Raw genomic sequence first — 22,369 nt, forward strand, 5'->3', positions numbered from 1 at the left:
ATGGCATGGTTCTCAAGCATTACATCTTCTTCCTCAAGTTGTGGCGCTGTTTTCACAAATGCCCTGGATACAAGCTATGACGACCACAAAACTCTTCATAGCAGCCTGCCTTTCAGCGTGGACCACAGTAACAGCTTCAATGCCGACGCAGGTGAAAGTCGAGAAAGGCAAGCTACTTCGGCTTTTTTTTTTAATTTATTAGGCTTAAAAATAGAATAGCACTCGAGATTTTTTTTCGCTTTATTTGAAGAGGGCCGAATATTAGCTATACAGTTGCATGCTCTCAGTATGAATGGCTAACAGAGTTCCACAACTACAGTTGCATGCTCTCAGTATGAATGGCTAACAGAGTTCCACAACTACAGTTGCATGCTCTCAGTATGAATGGCTAACAGAGTTCCACAACTGTGCCTCGCGCGTTTGAATAAAGAAACCAAGGAATTATATTGGTTTCTGACAAATGGCGTTCAACAATAGATCATATATGCATAACATCAGGCAGGGTAAAGAAAATTGTGCGCAATGTAACTAACTGCTACATTCAGCGTTCATAGATTGAGACACAACATTTGACTCAGTCTAAGCAGCAGCAGTCATAAATGCAGCGCTTGACCAGGGTGGTTATACGGCCATGCCGCTTTGTAGCCGTAAAGGTAGCAGTATGACTAAAAGCAGATTGCTAGACTACATGCGTTACCAGTGCTTGTTATCACCTGCGCTTCCAAATATCGCTAACTAAATACACAGCTTATACATACCGAAAATAATGCTCACGTATTACGCAGCTATTAAAGTAAGCACAATCCAGAGACTCTTCAAGCGCCCGGCACATGTATAAGAAGCAGCACATGTATGTCTAGAGGGATGTCCGTAGGTTGCTTATCGTAATCTGCACTTCAAGTGCAAATATATAACGAGCAAGTAATGAACTTAATTCAAACAGACCCATTTTAAGCGGATGTTGGCATGTACTATGACTGCAATATAAACAAAACAGAGCTAAAAACAGCTTAATAAATAGATTATAAAAACTGCTGACCAGCATATTTTAAGTACAAAATACAAGCATTTAAGGAGACGGCAGGACCTAAAACTCGAGCAATGGGCGCATTTCCGCCCAATAATGTAACGTCCGAACATCAATATCTCCAGAAACATTACATTACATTGTTCACAAATACTTTACCAGAAAATATTCACAGAAAGGTAGGCTGGTAAACTGTGCAACACTGAAAGCAGAAGCACATTCTCAGATGTAAATACTATGTCTGAAGAAAGCGCGTTGCTGCACGGACGCCGCAAGACGCCACTGAAATAAAACGCAGTTATTCGGTGCAATGTTTACAAGAACGTTGCGAACAGATGTCAGCCTCCACATGGTTTGTTTTTCTCAAGTGAAGTCTTTTTTTCTCTACTCCTTTGTCTAGGAAACTACACAGTCTGTAAAACCGAAGTGTGCAAGGAACGAGGTAAAGTATTCCTGCCTATCTCGCACGCTCGACTCATTAGTCGTAATTGTGGCCAGTACTTAACGTCATGCGATCGTTCACAGAGATTATGTTCTCTGGTCATTATCGAGAACTGGACAATGAATGTCGCCTTACTACTCGCGAGATGTCGTTTCAATGCATGGCACAAAATTTGCAATGCCTCCAGAGCTGCGCTTCTTAGACTGCAGACAGTGGGATGGGATACAACTAAGACTTCTCACACCTGCTTCTCCTTGCCGCCGAAGCAAGCATTCATTCCCGCACCGTGGCCTGAAATGCCGCGTCCGCGATGAAATAGTGCGCGCACATTCCTTCCCCTTTTCCTCCAGTGGTAGCAATGCTAATGCATTGCATTTGAACAAACTCTAACCTACGCGCATGAACACCTTCCGCACATACTATCGGCCACAAATCTTTACAGGGTGCGGGTGTGCGAGAAAAAAAAATATTTCGAAGCAGTCACGCAAGCCAATTGCCTGAAGGTGTTCGGGAACGAGCCTGCTCCGTCAGCTGGCAATATTCCCAGGCGGCTAGATCGCAAGGCAGCGGGACAATAATTTTAATTTTCCTAGAACACGCATCCTGTAATCTTTTGTGGCCTATAGTAATTGGCCACACTTGACAACTGACAAGAGACCACACCTGACAACTGACAATGGACCACACTCCGATCATAGGACTATAAAGAACAAATTTGTGATACGGAAAGGCCTTAGCGAAAGATACGTGCCCAATTAAAGCATGGAACTGAAAAAGTGAATGTTTTTGACTAACTGATTGACTGACTGATCGTTCGTTCGATAGATACATAGTCGATGATTGATTGATTGACTTATTGATTGATTGATTCATTGATTGATTTATTTATTTCTCGTCTAGCCAAGCTGATCAACGCATCCCTCGACTTGTGTGTTGACCCATGCGAAGATTTCTACTCCTACGCCTGTGGCGGGTGGAAAAAGAACCACCCAATTCCTGAAAGCAAGTCTTATACGGGCATTTTCCCCCTCCTGCGTGATGAACTGCAGGGAACACTCAGAAGTAAGGCATGCACTGCTTTTTTCTTTTTTCTTTTGTTTTTAACATTTGGCCATGTCTCCCTAATATGATGCACTGTCTGCTTTCCGAGTACTTTTCCAGATGTTCTTTTCACATTATTGTTTTCGAAGGGGCCCTGCCGTGTAAATTTAGCGTGGTGTTTTTATTCTCTGTCAACATGGTGCAGGACATGGGAATGCTCCAACCCTCGTTAATGTCGCCGAAATTATGTTATATTAAATATTTTATTCAATCTGCTCCATAAATACTCGCGTCAGGAAAATGGTGCCGAAACTTGGCGGCGTTTTCGGCAGTCGGTATGAGCTGGCAACCAAATTTGGAGATACATTTTATTGATTAAGCGACCAGTTGGAACATTGTTCGGTGCGCTGATTTTCTGCAAAGTTAAAGAACCCGTAGACAAAAACAAGATTGACGTCATTCCTGATATTCTCAACTTATCACGCAATGTAAAAAAGTCGCCGTGAAATTTGGCGCTGGCATGCAGTCCGCTGCAAACCCCCCCCCACACACACTTTCTGCCAATGCAAACGATGGAAGGTTTTCATGCTGATGAAAAATGCAATGAAAATTCAATGGGCCACTAAACATGAAAAAAGTTCAGCGATTGCTTATCGGGAGTTGTGCATTGTATTTCACTCAGTTGTTGTAGCGTATACATCGATCAGGCTATGAGGTGTTTTAATAAATGGTCAAAAGACCCTAGTTTAAAACTAAAGAAGAATTCAGGGGATTTCATGGCTGCGTGAGTACTGCAATAATTGCAAGAAACGTTCTTGCCCTCGACGCTTTGAGTTCTTGGCAAGAACAAAAGACAAACGGAAGCGTCTAGCTATCGAACATTTTGATTTTGCCACGACTGGCAATTGTATAAGTAAGCCTTCTATTTTCTTGCCGTCAAAGGAATTTTCGTTTTTTTAAGGCTTCATTCAGACTTCCGAAGTAGCATAGGTTTTCGTAGAGCTTCTTTGAGGTGCTTTATGCATTTGCTGTCTAAATATCACGATGACTAGGTGTTCTCACGGAGGATTTAGTTTTTCTTCTGTCACATTTTAGTATAAACTTGCCTTCTTTCGATGTGATTTTACTCTTACAAGTTTTCTACTGTTTTCATGCTTACGTTCAACACTGATTCGGTGCCTTTCTTCCACTGTGTTGTTGTTCACTAGACATAGACTTTTTGAACCGGTGCATGACTTGGCGCGTTCTTGTAGACTTGGGGCCTTGGTTCTCGCCATCCTTGTTGACAACATAGGCTAACAGTTTTGCAGATTGTGTTGAAATCATTTGGCAGCGCACTGTTGGTTTTTGAAGCGAAAACCTTCTCTTTCCTGTGCACTTATCTAAGCGCTCTGACGTGTTTGATTAGACTGTCGCTGCGCTGATAACAATGCTTAAATACACCTTGTTATCCTTCGTGAAATGAAGTAGAAAGCTTGCGTTTGCGCATGCGGTATATGTTTTTCTTTTATTCAAGATGTTTACTATTGGGCATAATGAGAAAGGGAGAGGGGATATGGAAGAAAGTTGGAAGAAGGAGTGTAGTCTTTTTCCGCAGTTCAAACGAAGTATAAAAAAGAACCAGCTAGCCTGACAATTTTTATTGAATATTTCATGCATTCCGTGAGTATACCACTTACGTTCTAGTTTATCTGTTTCAAAACAGCGACCAGCCGACGAGAAACGCTTTGCAGAAAAGATCCATATTTCGGCTCAAGGAAAACGCTTCTGCTAAGAGCGCGAGAACGGTCCCTAGTTGGATATACCCTCTTTGCCAAAAGCAACCGAGCGACTGGTTTTTGCTTTTCAACCGTATAACGCAGCCTTTAGGGCACCCCTAAATACCGAAAGGTGTTATAACGTGAGGACAAGGGTTGATCTTACTTTACAGTGATTCGGAGCTTAAGGGCTGCCATAAGTTGTTCGCTACGTGGCTAAGAAACAAACCACCTGTGCCCGGTTACTTTTGGCCAAGACGCTATGTGATGCCCACAGCTCGCTATGCACTTCAGGGTATGAACACGGAACCAATGATCACCCACAGAGTGCGAACTGACAATTGTTTACTTAGTCACGAAGGTTTCCTATTTTTGTACAGAGAAATACATGTTACACGTGGTTAGAAGCAAAGACATGAAGAGGAGCCTAAAATAAAATGGCACTAGAAACATACAAAAATTAAAAAGATAGATATTTTCAAAAGGCAGTAGAGCAAATTCCAAAGCAATGGAACCAAGATGGTAGCGATGGAAATGCAATCAACAACAAGATAGATTCCAGATTTCAACACTTTGAAAACGAAAGCCACCACATTTCTAGTTCGCTAGCTGACAGCGACAGTGAAACGGTGCCTACATACTTAGGCCCTCAAAATAGGCTCTCCAGACGATGGCGTCTACCTACTGCCAACACATCACGGTAATGTGCCTTGCATCTATTAAAGTGGCTTCGCAACAGCGCAGCAGGTGCAAGGCGATTCAGCGCGAGGAAATTAAAGATGCTACACCCAATTTTGTGGGAGGGCCTGCCTTGCGGGATATTTCCAACTACTGCGACACTTGATGCTCTGTTCCTTGTGTGTTCTACTATTCCCGCCCCTCTCTCTCCTCCTGTTTAGGCATACTGGAAAACATGACCCTGAATTATGAGTGCCAGAACGTCACAGACAAGGCTGCTGTTGCTTACAACGCCTGCATGGGTATGTGAACACTCCATCCTTACAAACACCAGTTAGCAAGCAAATTTTCTTTGTTTCATAGCAGCGACTGTTGCCTTCAGTTGAGAAAGATTCTTTTGTGCACGCCAGGGGTATAATGGCCCTCACTCCAGGGTGGAGACTGGTCGGGCCTTTGCGCTATGTCATTACACCTACTCTCTAGAAAGGCCTACGAAATGCAGAGAATTGCGACGCACCATCTTTATATCAGCAGAAGCAACCGTGTCTAGAAGTTAGGCGCCCTGACGCCGCCATAATGTTTCGAGTGCTTCAGACCAACAAAATATGAATCGTCTTACAACACAAACACAAAACAGAGTAAATGAGACATAACTTCACCAGCGAAAGCCCGAGACACCAGGAAAAGAAGACAACCGGACAACGCTGGACTAACAACTGAAGTTTAATTGAGTAACGGCCAACCTAGCTCACCAGAAGACGCATGCATATCAGACTCACTAAAAAACACTAAAATAAAAAAAAAACATATGTGGCGATTCACCAAGGAGTGGCTACACGCTCCATATCTGGCAAACAACAAAAGGCACATACATTGGCTGTCAAACTTGCACACGCACACTTGCCGTCACGCCGTGCCACAAGTGGCACAATGGCACGGCGTGACGGCAGTCTTCTCTGCACCTTGTAAGCTGTCTGGTTTTTGTTCACGAATCGCGAAGGCCAGTGAGGGGAGGAAATCCAAGAGCTTCACTGTGAAGCATGCCAACAAGTTCGTTGCTCATGTTGTTCGCAAGTTACCCCTGTCGTGTGGTAGGGTGTACACGGGCCAAACTGGCAGATGTGTTAATGACCGCGCACGCGAACATAGCAATTCCCTGAGAAATTTGTGTGATCAAAATAATCTCCCACGTCACTGCAGGAGTTGTAAAAACTGTGTTCCGGCTTTTAGCAACATCTCAGTCATCGAAAAAGGTAAAAACGAGGAGGAGAGGGAAATCCTGGAGGCCTACCATATTAGGTTGCACGGCAGTGACACATGCATCAGTGCACCGTCTTTATATCCCAATAACAAGGAATTTACTTTCCTAAGCAAAATTGTGCGTGTGCAAGTTTGACTGGCATTGCATGTGCCTTTTGTTGTTTGCCAGATACGGAGCGTGTAGCCACTCCTTGGCGAATCGCCACATATGTATTTGTTTTGTTGTTTTTTAGTGTTTTTAGTGTGTCTGATATGCATGCGTCTTCTGGTGACCTAGGTTGGCCGCTACTCGATTAGACTTCAGTTGTTAGTCCAGCGTTGTCCTGTGTTCTTCTCCTGGTGTCTCGTGCTTTCGCTGGTGAAGATATGTCTGAAATACACCAACTAGCCCACATGGTTACCTTGTAACAAAGTAAAAAATAGAGTAGTTGTCTTTTTTTTCACTTTGTACACCTGCTGTTCTTGCTTGGAAAAAATAAGGTACTCAGTATACACATTTTCAAAAATAGGGCTATGAACGCTGCTATATGTTTTACATTGGGCTGTGAGACACACCTGCTAACACCTGATCGCAGAACCCGAAATAAATGGGATACATACTTCGAGCTGGGTCTCTCTCCTGCCCAAACGCAAGCTTTTTCGAGAGTCGCGAAAAAGTCTGTAATGTAAATGAAACAAAATTCGTTCCATAGCTCCCGTTCGAAAACGACTTCCCACACAACACAAGTCTGTAACATGGCGCCGTACGTTCAGGCCAGCATCAAACACCAACACCGGATATGAGTAGCACAGAATATCGTTTTTTTACGCACGCAACGACCGTCATTCATGCTTCTTCCTGAGCGTCCTGCGATGTGTGCGTTCATTTATCGATGAGACATTGATGTTTAGCTAAACCCTGGCGCAATACCATATCAGGAGCACCCGGTCTCGTGCCTCGTAAGGACCGGTGACCAGTGCCGGCAGCACGAGCTCATACCAGAATAGGATTTTCCAACCTTGCTGTAGTACTTGGCAACCTCCTTTCATATCAATATACCTATTACAGCCCGGCCCTCAGCCCCCAGTAACGCGTCAGACACACCCCACGCTCATTAAATAGGGCACCAGGCGCACCCGAGGTTTGGGTCCTTGTAAGGCATGGCGACCAGAGCCATCGGTGCACCCTCAAGATTTTGGAACCCTGGTCTAGTGCTTGGCCACCATCTTCTACTTGAATACACCACAAAACCCCGGTCCTCAGTCACCACATGAACGCACCAGCCCCACCCCAGGCCTTGGGCAGGGTGTAAGGTCCAGTGACCAGAATTAACGCACCATACTACCAATATAAGATTTTTCCACCGTAGCGTAGTACTTCGCCATCACCTGCCATATGAACACACCTATTAACCCCCTGCTTTTGCTCAGAGCGCAGGAATTTTCTTTTTTGCGAACCAGCATCCCGTGAACTTTTGTCAATGACTGTTGTATATATGTTAGTAGATGCAAATGCACGTATGTATGCACGTCACGTATGTATGTATGTACGCATGCATGCATGTATGTGTGTGTATGTATGTATGTATGTATGTATGTATGTATGTATGTATGTATGTATGTATGTATGTATGTATGTATGTATGTATGCATGCCTGCATACATGCATGTGTGTGTGTGTGTGTGTGTGTGTGTGTGTGTGTGTGTGTGTGTGTGTGTGTGTGTGTGTGTGTGTGTGTGTGTGTGTGTGTGTGTGTGTGTGTGTGTGTGTGTGTGTGTGTGTGTGTGTGTGTGTGTGTGTGTGTGTGTGTGTGTGTGTGTGTGTGTAATCATGTGCATATTTATGTGCGCTTTTTTCAGCTGTCCCAGCATTAGAAGATCGACGCGATGTGATGATGGAAATAATGAACGCATCTGGAGTCGCTCAATGGCCGATAACGAACGACACAGGAGGCATGTTCAAAAATTGCACGGAGGTGTTGAACAGCACTGGAATATTTACCATATTCTCCGTCCAAGTTACAAGAGACGCCAAGGAGCTGAATTCTAGTGTCATTATGGTAAGCTGACTGCGGACACATTTAGCTTATTCAAAGAAGCATCTCTCAACTTCTTCAGGCGTACAGAAGAAAGCCCCAGAAGGTGCTTTGTAATTGCATGTCAAATTTGAACGACCACAGTTTGTTTATATCAGTGAAACTCTTAGCCAGCAATGGCGCGCAGTGGAAGCTTGCAGAGGGAGCATGGCAGTGCTCACGTTGTTCAACAACAGTGAAGCTCGCAGTCCCTTGAGCAGGTAAATGCAGTTAAAGCCGCATCTCAATTCTTCGATATTTGCTACAACTATTGATACGCATTAGCCGACATCCATGCTGTTTTCTTCCTCAGCTCGAATTGCGGCACTGTATCCGCGCGTCAGCCTTCCTCCCTATGGGGAACCTGCGCGGAAGTTTGCCGCTCTGATTGCAGCTCCGTAACACACAGCCTAGTGAAATGAACAAACAGCTTTTAAGTGCACTCGTAGTGCTTTTCCATGCCACCTTCATGCGCTTATTGGCGTGAGCTTCTGCGCTCTGTCGAAGTCACATGTGCCGTGCGTCAGCTATCTCCCTCACGAAAATTTCTTTAGACAGTCTATAGATTGTCCATAGACTTCTCTCTATAAAGGCTATAGACTGTCTATAGACAAATGCTAGAGAATAGTTATGGCAATACAAATCCTATAGACAATCTGTGGATTTATGGCCATACACTTTTAGTAGACATTTGTCTATAGGCAGTCTGTAGACTATGAATAGAGAAAAAGAGATATCTATAGGAAGGCAATAGAGTCTATAAGAAGTCTATAGGCTATCTATAGACCATTTTTATGAATGCTGGGCTACGCCGAGAGAAGCTGGGCAAGAACGTTTCCAGCCAAACGCACGCCTCTAATCGTTCAGAATGTGCACTCGCGTTCGTAGCAGCCCAAGCGGCTGAGGGCAGCTCTTTTAACGCGATAGCGTTAGAGTCCTCGTTACGCAGAAAATCCGGCGTCGGCGTTGTCAGCGTCGGCGTTGTGAGCAAAAAGTAACGGGCATGGCTCTGGAAGGTGGTCCCCATAGAGCAACCTAGAAGGCAGGTGGGTGCTTAGCTCACGTGACCCTGCAGCGTCATCGCAAACTGCCCACCAGATAGTGAACAAACTGCCCACCGTGGAACGTGGCAGTTAAATCAATGACTGGTCGGTCGGGAAGAGCAACCTTGGTAGCACAAGCCCCACCGGTGGCAGCCCCTGCCATCGCAGGGGAGTTGCGCACCGCTTAACCGCTGCACCACTGCGTCATGAGGGGTAGGAGGACTCCCGCGGGTCTATAAATGTAGAGAATGACCTTCTGCATATATGGGAAAAAACCCATTACGCTATCGCGCCATACACTTCAGAAGGAGCTTAACTGTCGTCTCGAATTTTTGTTCGCACTTACTGATTTTCGATTTGACTTTTTTCAGCTCGACCAATTAGAATTCAAGATAGTGGGCAGAAACCAGCTCATACACCCAGAGAAAGAAGGAAACAAGGGGATAATTGCTGCCTACAAGAAGCTTATCAAAACAGCTCTGAGTTTCGTGAGACCCAACCTCACTGAAGAGGAGCTGACGGAACTTTCGGACGCGCTCGTGAGCTTCGAAGGACAGCTGGCCAATGTGAGAACCGACCGCTTTTCACTTTAGAGAACAACGAATCTCCGTAGTAATAATATGATTATTGTAAAATGTAATATTGTATTTATGCCTTTATTCAGGCTAGATTTTCGTCCATATGCGTTTCCACTCTTCTGCCTGTCCGTTTAATGCGAAAAAATTATTAGCCCCATTAGTCGGAATTCCTTCGGTGACCTTCGTTGTTGAGGCCGAGAAATGGTCCCCAAAAAGATGACGTCATCACGCCGCCTCTGAGCGAGGCGCGCGCGTTGCGCCATTGTAAACACCTTCCTTGCCTCACTATATAATGAGTAGTCGAAATTCAGCACCCTGTAACTTCGTGAAATGGCTTAGCTGAACATGCAGTAGACGTGCGCACTACAACTAACCTGAAGGTCACCATTGCGAGCGTTCACGCCGTCCACTACGGCAGGCACTGTAGTAAAGGGCTCTGGATTAATTCAGAGAGCACAGAGAATTTTTTTGCACTTCGCCTTCATCGAATTGCGGCCGCCGCGGTCGGGATTTCATTTGGCGGTCTTGGCATCAGCAACCTAACGCCAAAGCCACAGGTCCACTGCGGTGGAGCGGAGGGCATTCTGGAATATACAAAGCACGTTCAAAAGAAAAATTTAACTGTTTCACAGGTGTGGCCGAGACACTGAGCCGACATTTTTGCGTCACTTGGTTTTAAATGGACCTTCTTTGCTTCCAGATGACGGCGCCTCCCGAAGAGAGGCACGACGTCTTGAAACTTTATCACAGAATGGCCATTCAGGACCTGGAAAAAAATTTCACGAATGTAAGTAATTATGCGACCGAACTGTTCACGGCTGTGTTGTCATGTGGTGTCGACGACAGCTGGGTCCGCGTAAATACCCACGGTCGGTACAAAAGCACAACATTCGTAAACAAGCTGAACTTTCAGTTGGACTGTAGTTGCTTCGTAAGTTGAAAGCTTTAGCAGCGGAAAATTGCCCGCCGTTTCGCTGTGGAAGACACAGGACAGGACACTGGAAGACGCAAGACTGTGGAAGGCAATCACTTCTGTCGGAGGGAGGTTTCTAAAATTCTCTAGAACGCTCGATAGGGGCTTCGTGAAGCTTCGAGGAAACTAATACTTGAGTCAGGTGGTGGGTATCATACAGAGTGCTTGCGCTCGAACACAGCAGTGTAGGAATGGAAGCTACAAGGGTGGAAGAGCAGTGCTCATAAGAGGGGAACTGCGGTAACACTTTGCATTATTTTTTCTACGGCGCACTGCTTTAGCGCGCCAGTTGAGCGTGCTCGTGGCTCTATGTACTTACACATATAAAGAGCTAGCCTCATGTGCAGAAAACTGATAATCATACCGAACACTTGCCATAACGAACAAAGCCACGCAACAGAACTTCGCGCTAGCGTTACGGTCTGGAAGCAGATGCCTGCTTCAGTTTGGCGTCAACACAGCCGTTAAGAAGGCTGAACATGTTTACAATAGGGCACTTCGTGCTTGGGTAACTGTGCTGAACACTAAGAGAAGCAGGCCGGAAGCGATAATTGCTTTCAAGCACTCCTCATAAAAAAAAGTAGCCTGTTTTCAATGGGTCACATTGTACGCCAGCATGGCAAAATCGTGCACTGTAAACACTAATAGGGCTATAAGGGAGTAAAAAGGGAAGTCAGTTGTCCCTTTTATAAAAGGCAGTACGCTAGGGGACAGCTGACTTCCCCTTTTTACTCCTTTCTGCATTGAGCGTGGGAAGCACATGATTCTTCCATAAAGAGCGTAATTATGAAGACCACACAGCTATGTCGAAAGCGGTAAACATAGGGGGAGTTGAAAGCTCCTACCATCTTCGAGCGCTCTCTCAGCACTGCGGTCAGCTTCACACTCACATCACTACAAATAGCATTAGCCTCATTTTCCGCACATGAAGTGAGGGATATGCGGCATAGAGTTTCTTACTATTAACTAGAGGGAAAGCTGGCGCCCCGCCTATGGGAGTTTGCATGGAGCTTCCTGGAGACCACCTCAGCCACCATGGACGCTCTAAGCATCATGGGGCGGAGAGCTACCGACTGCAGAACCACAACTTTTGGCCAAAAACTAATGAAAAAACAAACGTTGTTCGGTAATCAAGAGTTCACTAACATTCAATATCCTGTCTAGAAACAGCAACAAATGACCAGGAAAGCAGGTAAATATAAAGTTTGGCCAAACTAAGCGATGGCTTGCTCTCCTATCAGCCATGTATTGCAGACCACAACACCCAATATTTCGTGCTTAATGGGCGCATCTTTAAAACGAAATATGTTAAAAAAAAAATGTCACTTCAAAACTTCAAGAGGTTTCTTAATGGCACTAAGGAAAGCAAAAACCTTTTACTGGTGTCATGTGCTGTTGCGTTTTCGCTACTATGGCTTTTGCGCACTACTTCTACGCCGAAGTCGTCTGTGCGCGGGGCACGCCGTGGATAGGGAATGGTACATCTCAGTAACGCCACTCTGTGTTTCTGAAAAAAATCGACTGTCCAACACCAAGTAGCTCATCGCCCCATGATGCTTTGAGCGCCCATGGTGGCGGAGGTGCAGCGCCACCAGCTTTCCCTCTAGTTAATATTAAGAAACTCTATAACATGCGGAAACGTACCGCCGCAACGTGTGTGTTAGAGGGAACACGTCCACCATTCGAAGACACGGTGCTGTCAGCTGAGCGATGTTAAAAAAAAACTGCGCTTAAAATCATCCGAATTCGCGGTTCTTCTCTTGTTTACAGGTTCGACTCCTCGATTTACTAAAGAAACAATTCTCCACGGCAAATATTACGCTAAGTGACAACGAGACTGTAGAGTTGTACGCCTTGGATTACTACAGCGGACTCAATAATTTTCTCGCAAGCGCTGACCCGTAAGTAACGCAGCAACTTTTAATGAACACATTCAAGCAACTTTTTGGTTTTAAGCTTTGTTAGAAACGACAGAGCATCCCCATGCCCAACAACTGTAGACGAAACCATTTTCAAACGGGAAAGACTTTATGCACACAATTTTTCATATATTCTAAGATTTCACTGTAACAAAAGAATATACCTGCGGATCTCCCGTCGACATGCTTGTATTTTTTTCTTTTTATTAACGTTTTTTGTTATCGTCGAAAGCGCTCCCTATTACTTTTTTTATGCAGTCTTGCTGTGAGCGATGGAAAAATTTTAAAAGAAACATCTTCCTACACATTGGAAGAATGAACCATTGCCTTCAATATTTCCACAAGAGTACCTTACAGTTTTCCAATATTGAAATTTTTGTCTTAGTACAGAATTGTTCCCCCAGGATACACTTTCTCGTTTAAGTAAAAGTTCTTGAGATGTCCTTTCAGCATGGTATGACCAATACGGATACATTTGTCATACCTATGCTTTAATACCCCATATATGGGGCCTTTGAGTTGTAGTCTGAAATGAATGAATAAATAAATATATACATAAATAAACATAGCGAAAAGCAGTGCTTACGGTCATTGCTGGCGAAGGACAGTCGAATAAAAAAACTACGACCAGAAAAGAAACTTTAACGCGTATATTCATCTAGAACAAGAGAAAATGTCTACGCATTATCTAGGAGGAGGCATGCCGCAAACACTGACTGTTTCAGCACATGACTGTTTTAGCACAAGTTATCCGTTGCCTAATAGTTTCGTGTATATATATATATATATATATATATATATATATATATATATATATATATATATATATATATATATATATATATATATATATATATATATATATATATATATGTGTGTGTGTGTGTGTGTGTGTGTGTGTGTGTGTGTGTGTGTGTGTGTGTGTGAGAGAGAAAACGCTCTCCATATACTAAAGTTATCATGCTGCATTCATTGTTTCCTGTCATAGGTGCACCGCGTAGCGGTTTTGTTTCTAATAGAAACAAAAGATGGAGACAACAACCCTTTGCAAAGGCCTTGTTATTTGAGATCATGAAAAACATTCCCATCTTTCCATTGAAAATTGACGTACTGTCGGAGCCAACCATCCGAGTGAGCTGCTGAAGATAAAGCGCTAAAATTAGACAGCAGTTCAATGTTTTCAGGGCCCATCTTTGTGCAAACCTAGTTCGGAGAACTTTTGGGCTCTGCTTTTGCGCAAGCGTTGCCTTAGACTCTTGCAGCTACCACACGGTGCGCTTTGTCTGCACAGAGCATAAATCCACTAGGCAAGGTGGCGTCAGCTGCCGGCCCAAATCCAAGGGGATGCCAATAAAATCCATCCATCCCAACGGGCCGCTCGAAAGCTCTAAACAGTTTTAATGCCGACTACACAAAACGCCAACAAAGCTGAGGTTGTTCACAATTAAGAAGATCCGAGTACGATTGCTAACGGGGCTTCAGGTTGATGAAGCTGAGAAATAAGACGCACTTCGGACCTTAAAAATTCAATAATGAAAATCTTCCGTTTGTAGCATAGTAAAATACTCTGAAGTTTCATGACTTCCCCACTTTTACAGAGCTTGAAATGTTTGTGCGCTACCGGCATGCTTGTATAACCCTATTCTCTGCCGTAAACGCATCGGCCTGTTTCAAATTCTCTTTCCAGAAAGACGCTCTACAACTACGCCGGCCTTAAAGTCATGCTAGGTTTCGGAGCTCAAGTATCTGACCAATTCCGAAATGCTTCATTCGAGCTCTCGAAAGTAATTACGGGAGTCGTCGCCGAAAAGCCGAGGTGGGAAACGTGTGTTCGCATCGTGAACGAGGCTATGCCCGAGATTGTCGGTCTCCTCTATGTACAGCACAAGTTCAGCAAAGAAGCCAAAGCAGAGGTATTCGCCAAGTCTCCTGGACTCTCGTTCCCTGCGCCATTTACATTAAAATAAGGAGCAATGAATAGAGACAGCCAGGAATTGTTTCCTAATAGCGGTGGGTTAAGTGCGTTCGGCTTGCTGGGGAGAGGGTCGAGAGAATGCAATCTACCCGTACGCTTACGACGTCTATCAAGACTGTCTTACGTCTTTCCGATTAGTAGCTGAAAGGTACTCTGCCATCTGAGTCACTTCGAGTGCCAGTAATAAAAATTATTCAATCTAAATAAACAACAGAGCGGTTTCAAACATACGACAAGTTGTTCTGTAGTTTGTCGTAACGACAGATTTTGTGTTTTTCTGTAGAATTTTTCTGCACCATTGTGGTTTTTTTTTCTGCTGTTCTGTAGTGTGTAGTTCTGTGGCACTTGTCTGCGGTAAATACATAAAATTCTGTTGTTATTATAAACATTTCTGTTGTTACTACTCGTTCCTGGTCAAAAACATTACAGAAAATTTGTTGTTACGACAAAAAATTTTCTGTTGTGTTTTTAGACTTGATGTAATACAGATACGGCTAACGAAAACCCGCCCACTTGCATGTTTCAGGTCGAAGATCTTGTCCAGCGACTCGTGGTAGTCTTTAACGAAACGCTGCAGAAGGCCAATTGGATGGACAATAAAACGAGGATAGCTGCAGAAGAAAAGGTGTTGTGCCGGCTTTTCTTTTGCGAAATTTTGAGAAATACAGCTAGAGTTCACTCTCCAATGCTTTCAGGATATTTAAGCTCTACAGCACAGTCATGCTGCCACTTCGAAACGTTCGTTAAACGGTGATTCTAACACATGTGTTGTGTGTGAACTGCAGTTCGCGAACAATGTCACAAGAAAGTTTGCGAAGCATTTAACTAAGTTAACAAAGCAAGGAACGTAGTTCATAAACACATTACGTTGGCCATTTTTCAGCTATATAAAATGGGAACAAAAATTGGATACCCGGAGTGGCTATACAATGTGACTTATCTGGAACGTATTTACCAATATGTGAGTATTTGGCAGTTTACTACACATCCCGACTACCACTGTGTTTTGCTGTTTCAAGTGGGACATAATGCGGGACACTGCATCGCAAAAATCCAAAATCAAAATTTGCGCTTTGCGAAACTAATTTTTAATATCTTCTTCTGTGGAACACCAGCAGGAAAGCAATGAGTGTTGAACCGGCCTTCCGCCGGATTTTTGAAAATATCTAGTCTTTTTGCAAGTCTGAGGAATAATAGAAGAAAATTTTCTGAAGATGTAACTGTGAAATTTTTTGAGAGCAGTGCTACAATCATTTATAATCTGCAGAAAAATTTCAAGCAAATACATAAACCAAAAAAAACCTGTGGTTTAGCTCTGGTTAAGCCTGGAGTGACGCGATAGCTACAACTGGCCGAGTGGAACTTGCTCAGTCGAATTGCAGTCAGTCTTGCCGCTCCGTTTCGCTGGCCGTTCATTCTTCATCTTCGTCCCACTTGACACGGCGCATGCACACAGCTGTGGCAGCTCGGTGCGCCGCCGACAGTAGCAGCTGCTCCGCACCATGTGGTTGGTCACGTGACCAACCAATGGTGGTTGGCCATTGGTGGTTGGTCACGTGGTTCATCACGTGGTTGGTCACATGACCAACCACGTGATGAACCACGTGATTAATCACGGTGCCGCGCCGCTGGCAGCTGCTCCGCACCACGTGACCAACCACGTGACAGCGTGGCGTCGCCGCCACCCCGTGGCTGCGACGCCACGTTGAACGCTCGAAATGCTACCGTAATGTAGCTATCGCTACAAAACAAAACTGATGAAATCTGCGTCCTTTCTTAAGCGTAGTAGAAAACTTCTCGTTCCTGCAGGTACCGGATCTATGTCCGAACTGTTCATTCGCACAAATGATGCACTGGATATATCAGAATCGCTGGGTGCAGCAAATGCTCAAGCTCCGAAAGCCGTACGACAAAGACGCCGAGTAAGACGTTACAATTTTTCTTGCGCAAAAATCTCGGACATAGAGCAAAAGCACATCTGCCCTTAACCACTCCCCAGAAGCACTTATTCGAAATGAAAATAAAAGTTTCCTTCTCCCCCCCCCTTCGTAACTAACTAGGTATTGTAATTACAGAAGAGCCCTCTTACAAAGCTAGTTACTTCTCATATGTAATCAGTAATACTGAGCTGGCATGACTTTAAAATGTCAAAACAAAGCTGAAAACTGAGTTATTAGATCCAAAAGAAATGTTCTTCAGTAAAACGCTGTCTAATTTTCTGATATCGTTGTGAAAAAGTTCTGGCAGTATTTTACAGATTAGGACTCAGTCAAACTGATCAAGAATGAGGAAGAAGTCATGCTATAAAAAAGTTATATTGTGAAGCAGTTTGATCATTTCTTTCAGTTAGTCTTCTACAGGGATAAGCTTGATAGAGTGAATATTTACTTTCCACCAGATCTTGAAATCAATAGGGAGGGCCTGCTTCAGCAGATGCTTACTTTGGACTCAAAAACATCTAGCGGCTTCCAAGAAATACCGACCGAATTCCTTCACACGCCCAACAACACTAGACAAAGTATATTTAACGGGAAGGAGTTTATAATCACATTTTTTATATATTGTGCAAATTCACTGTAACAATCAATATCAGCAGGTATTAATATATATATATATATATATATATATATATATATATATATATATATATATATATATATATATATATATATATATATATATATATATCAGTTGTGCGGTTGTGCGGTAGCTTTGTTTATTCAGGAGAAGGCATAGTGTATTTCAGTCTGTTCTATATGCTCTAAATATCGCGGCGCTTACTCGGCCACACAAATGCTAAAACAATGTGAATTAAACGAACAAGAAATAAGGAGACTAAAACACAGACTAAAAGATTTTTTATTCAAATAAGGCACGAGAAATTAAAAATTATAAGGAATACCATGTTAAATCTCCAGTGAACCTTTGTCCAAGAAAAAAATCAACATGGGCAAATACAAATCATTATTACACAATGTGATGTGCACGGTATTCCTTTTCCCTGGTGCGATTGAAATGTGGCAGAAATTGCCAAGTGATATGGTTGAATTTTTTCAGTTACATAGGTAAAGAGTCATTTTAGCGGGAATGTTAGACGAATTTCTTAACCTGTTTTCTTGAACGTATTTTGTTAGCATTGTGAGTTCTAAGTGCATTTGCAATCATATTTGTATTTGTTTCCCTTACTGTACGACCCTCATAAGGGTATTAACAGTATGAGTAAATAAATAAATAAGAAGCTGCGGTTTGAGAGTTAGGTGATTAGTGGGTAAAAATGTTATTCTTAGCTAGGGAAGGTTGAACTGGGCAAATAACGCCACCGATACCTCTGCCGCTGGTTTTTTGCTACACTGCATTCATGAACCCTTCTCTTATTGTTCATTACAGTTGGACCGTCGGTACCGCTGTCGTGAACGCCTTTTACAACCCAAGCACTAATGAAATGCGTAAGTTTCAAATGTGCTGGGGCATGTTGCAGTGCACTAAAGCATTTCTTATATACCATTGTCCTAATTTCTGATCTGAATCACGAGAGCGAAATAACTAGAATAAGAATGGAGGGGAGCTCATATGGCAGGTTCTCTCAGACCACGAATGGCAGTTTAGCAACATCCCTGAACAGAAAAGTATAAACATTTCTATCTTACCAGTACTCAGCTATGGGGCAGAAATATGGAGGCTAACAAAGGGGTTCAGCTTAAGGACAGCGCAGGGAGCTGTGGAAGGAATGATAGGTGTAACGTTAAGAGACCGGAAGCGGGCAGAGTGGGTGAGGGAACCAACGCGGGTTCATGACATCCTAGTCGAAATCAGAAGGAAGAAATGGGCTTTGGCAGGGCATGCAATGCGAAGGCAAGATAACTGGTGGTCCTTATGGGTAACGGAGTGGATTCCAAGAGAAGGCAAGCGTAGCAGGGAGCGGCATAAAGTTAGGTAGGCGGATGAGGTTAAGAAGTTTGCAGACATAGGGTGCGCGCAGCAGGCTAAGGACAGGGTTAATTGGAGAGACGTGGGAGAGACCTTTGCCTTCCAGTGGGCGTAGTCAGGCTGATGACGATGATATTGAGGATGACGATGACGATGATGATGTTGATGATCCCGTGCGGAGTGCACATGTGACGGTGCGTCTTCTACAGCGAACAAAACGCATTTTATCCATTACTGCTGCTACTCCCTGTACTTCCCTCCAAAGAAGCAGAAGAGCCTCAAAGTTTCCTTAACGTGACAGCGTTAAGAATCCCAATCAGGATTGGTTCAGAGGGTCGTGACGTCACAATCGCATGACCTCGATCGGGAAATCATTCGCCTAATGACTAACACATTGCTCAACAGTGGTGACGTTGGTACACAATTTCTCATTGGTCGAAAGGGTCATGACCTCATTCCACCGCCATTATACTTAAAGTGCCTCTTGAGGAAAGGACAGCCGTTACGTTGAAAAAAACAATGATCGAGCCCGGACTCGACCCGCTGACCCTTGGGTAATGATCCGGGCGTGGTACCCTTAAACCACTGTAGAACTCCGCGCGCAGAAACCTTTCTACAAACGCGCGCGGGTGCCGCACTTCTCTGCACTTCACTTCAACCTATGAATTTTTATATACTATGTACAGAGTCATCCAATCCCTGTCATTTCTTCCTGTCGCTTCCCTCCTTCGTGGCTTCTGCGCATGCACAGTAACATGGGTGTGGCCAGGCGGGGTGACTGTGCGCGCCGGAGGCGTCCGGTAAACCGGTATACGTCTCCGCTAATACGACTCCGGTATGCTAGAAACGTCTAATAACGACACTGCGAAAGCAGAGGTACAGATCACCGCGAAATGTCTTGTGTTATAGAACGTTCGTTTCCGGTAATCATGTCAGAGTGATTAAGAAATGTCGTGAAGTAAAATACGCCATCAGCGGTAACTAACGACCGTACGCATATTGTGGCCATGCAAGCACTGCAACAGTGGTAACCGCAAAGCGTTACTGTATGCATAAAAGGCAAAAACGGGGGTACAAAATGGATGGAAAAGACGGATGCATGGCGGGCTATAAACTGGACAAATAAGACATTCGCGCTATTCGCCATTTGCTTTGCAGTTTACCCTGCCGGAATTCTTCAAGGCGTCTTCTACCAGCACGGACTGCCGCGGTAAGCCACAGTATTCTTTGATGCGGATAATAGCCTATAGATGCAGCTAATACTCTATAACTAAAGGTGCCGCTATTCTGCTCAAACCTTGAGATTTAATTGATCTCCCTAAACAGCACAGACTGTAGCAATGATTGCATGATAACAAAATGTTCTCCTCTGGACTTGGCAACTGCATATTTCATAGCGGTGGTGGATTAAACAAGTGCCAAATGGCAAGGTGCACAAATAAAAATAACCTGGAAAAAAAGAAGGGCGTTTAAGACTGCTTACGTGGTTTGAATACGAAAGCACTGTCTTATTGTGAGCTTTGTTGCGAGGTTAATCTAATTATTCTTGCCTTTCAAACGGCAGACCTACTCATTCGCGCACAATCATAAAAGGAAAAACGTACACTACATGCAGGTTCACTTTTATTCTCCAAGAAATAACGCTGTTCAAGGATTCTTTTGCTCTGACTCTTTTTAGATGTACTTCGTGTTGTTTCCTGAAAACTCTGTGAATAGAACATTATTTTATTATAACAAATACATGCTTTAAAAAAGTGGTTTTGTAGCATATGGTTTGCGCACTCGCCTCTCAATCAGAAGACTCTTATGGCCTAGCGATGACGTCGATCGAGAGCCTGGTGACGTCACTGAAGAATTTCGCACCACGGACGGTGACGGACGGCGGCTTCTGGGCTGATGGGATGAACAATGCTTTCGCGTTAAAACATCTTTCATCCAGAGATTTTAGGTAACGCTATAGGTATTAAATGCTGTGAGAGTCCTCCTTCATGCGTTCACGTCTGCAGCATCGCAATACGCCGAACGCGGACGTCACGGCGGAGCATCGCGCATGCACCATGACTTAGTGAAGCAAAATTCTTCCAAAATCATGAACTGAGCGCCCTGAGGATAGACGTCAGTAAATCGTGACGCTTATGTAAACGGTACCCTAATTTCGCCCACAGCTCACTTAACTTTGGAGCCATTGGCATGGTGGTTGGGCACGAAATGACACACGGCTTCGACGACTTGGGTGAGTGGTATGAGAAAGTACAATGAGAGTTTTCTCACGTGTTTCCGTTATTCCATGAAAAGCCGTTGTCGAGTACGTCACACCAATCGCTTGTCCATTGGAACTTTTTTTTCGCACACTTGCCACAAAGGCGTCATTTGGGTTCGCTGTACGTTAAGAGAAATCATGTAAGCTGTTTTTATGCAGGAACCGAAGCTTAAAAACATTCTTTGGCGAAAGCATTAGCAATTTAGCAGAACTTATCAGTGCGTGTGATCAATTTTTATATGAAAACATAAGAAACATTCTGTAATCATGTATGATGTAGCTATCGTGCGATGTGTCTACACGGCTTAAGTGCTGTTATGAGTAGGTTCGACCTAAACTTGTCATGTGATTCTAAGCGAAACACAGAGCAGAGATGTCCACTATGTATTCGAAGTAAATTCAGTTATGATCATTTGAGCTTCGTTAACGTCACTTTATCTGACATCCGCCCTTGAAGGGAGCCAGTTCGACGCTGATGGTGCACTTCAAGAGTGGTGGACAAATTCTACCCGCACCCATTTTGAGAAGAAGGCTAAATGCTTCGAATACCAGTACGGAAACATCACTGACCCAGAGGCCAACATGACGGTGAGGGTTCGCGACGTTTGCTGTCCGTATACACGTTCATGACGTATGCACTGCACGTGCATTCTGAGGAAACTGCATGCGTGTGAATGGATGGGCCCATTGCTTATGTTTTGTTTACGCGATGTGGAAGCCTTAGGTAAAGATAGAATGCATTGTAGAAATACTACACAGAACACCTGAACCACTTCTTGAGGCGTCCGGTGAATAAATGATGTGTTTACACGAGTAAACTTGGCATGCGTGCGCGTCTACTCTAAGGCTTAGTTTAGGTTGTCTCCTCGCATCGACCCAGTCATATAATTATATAAATTATTTTTACACAAACACGTTTTGCCGTACAATATTTGGTAGTCCAAGCTTAGACAGTAGACATAGACAGTATTTTCTGGCCGACGTGGAATTATTACAGAGGGTAGATTCTCAAGAATTTCTTATTTACTATGCACCGAACAACGTAGGAACAACTTCTAGGTAGAACGCTAGGGAGCCGGTGCTTCTGCCGCTGTTCTCTCTGCGTACCTAGGTTAATTCTTCCAATCAATGCGCACACAAAGTAAAGGATGCATTTTCTCTCACCTCATGCAGCTTAATGGCAAAAACACATTGGGCGAAAATATAGCCGACAACGGCGGTCTTCGAATGGCCTTCAAGGTAAGTCTCACTGTGTCCACCCGCGTCGTATAGTGTTAATTTATTTTTAAAAATATACGATGCTGACACTCGTTATTACCTTCTGTTCATTATGCCATAATACTTCTGCCTTGAGCGTTAGTGGTAGTGGAAGTACAAATAATTGTAATAACTTGTATATTTATGTTAATGATTTGGGAAGACTGAGGGTACAAGT

At 43.9% G+C, this 22,369-nt stretch overlaps 1 protein-coding gene across 1 annotated transcript in view; it reads left to right on the forward strand.

Moving 5' to 3' along the window:
• Positions 1–22,369, forward strand: part of LOC144109543 (neprilysin-1-like) — a 27,693-nt gene continuing 5,324 nt past the window's right edge. The window contains exons 1-17 of the mRNA XM_077642367.1: positions 1–151; positions 1,428–1,469; positions 2,370–2,531; positions 5,167–5,247; positions 8,045–8,244; positions 9,674–9,868; positions 10,581–10,667; positions 12,624–12,754; positions 14,460–14,685; positions 15,274–15,372; positions 15,631–15,708; positions 16,557–16,669; positions 18,135–18,193; positions 19,833–19,884; positions 20,840–20,907; positions 21,392–21,522; positions 22,108–22,173. Coding sequence (XP_077498493.1) covers positions 1–151; positions 1,428–1,469; positions 2,370–2,531; positions 5,167–5,247; positions 8,045–8,244; positions 9,674–9,868; positions 10,581–10,667; positions 12,624–12,754; positions 14,460–14,685; positions 15,274–15,372; positions 15,631–15,708; positions 16,557–16,669; positions 18,135–18,193; positions 19,833–19,884; positions 20,840–20,907; positions 21,392–21,522; positions 22,108–22,173 — 1,941 coding nt within the window. The remainder of the gene's footprint in view (positions 152–1,427; positions 1,470–2,369; positions 2,532–5,166; positions 5,248–8,044; positions 8,245–9,673; positions 9,869–10,580; positions 10,668–12,623; positions 12,755–14,459; positions 14,686–15,273; positions 15,373–15,630; positions 15,709–16,556; positions 16,670–18,134; positions 18,194–19,832; positions 19,885–20,839; positions 20,908–21,391; positions 21,523–22,107; positions 22,174–22,369) is intronic.

The sequence above is a fragment of the Amblyomma americanum genome, chromosome 11 (assembly GCF_052857255.1).
Source record: "Amblyomma americanum isolate KBUSLIRL-KWMA chromosome 11, ASM5285725v1, whole genome shotgun sequence".
NCBI lineage: Eukaryota > Metazoa > Arthropoda > Arachnida > Ixodida > Ixodidae > Amblyomma > Amblyomma americanum.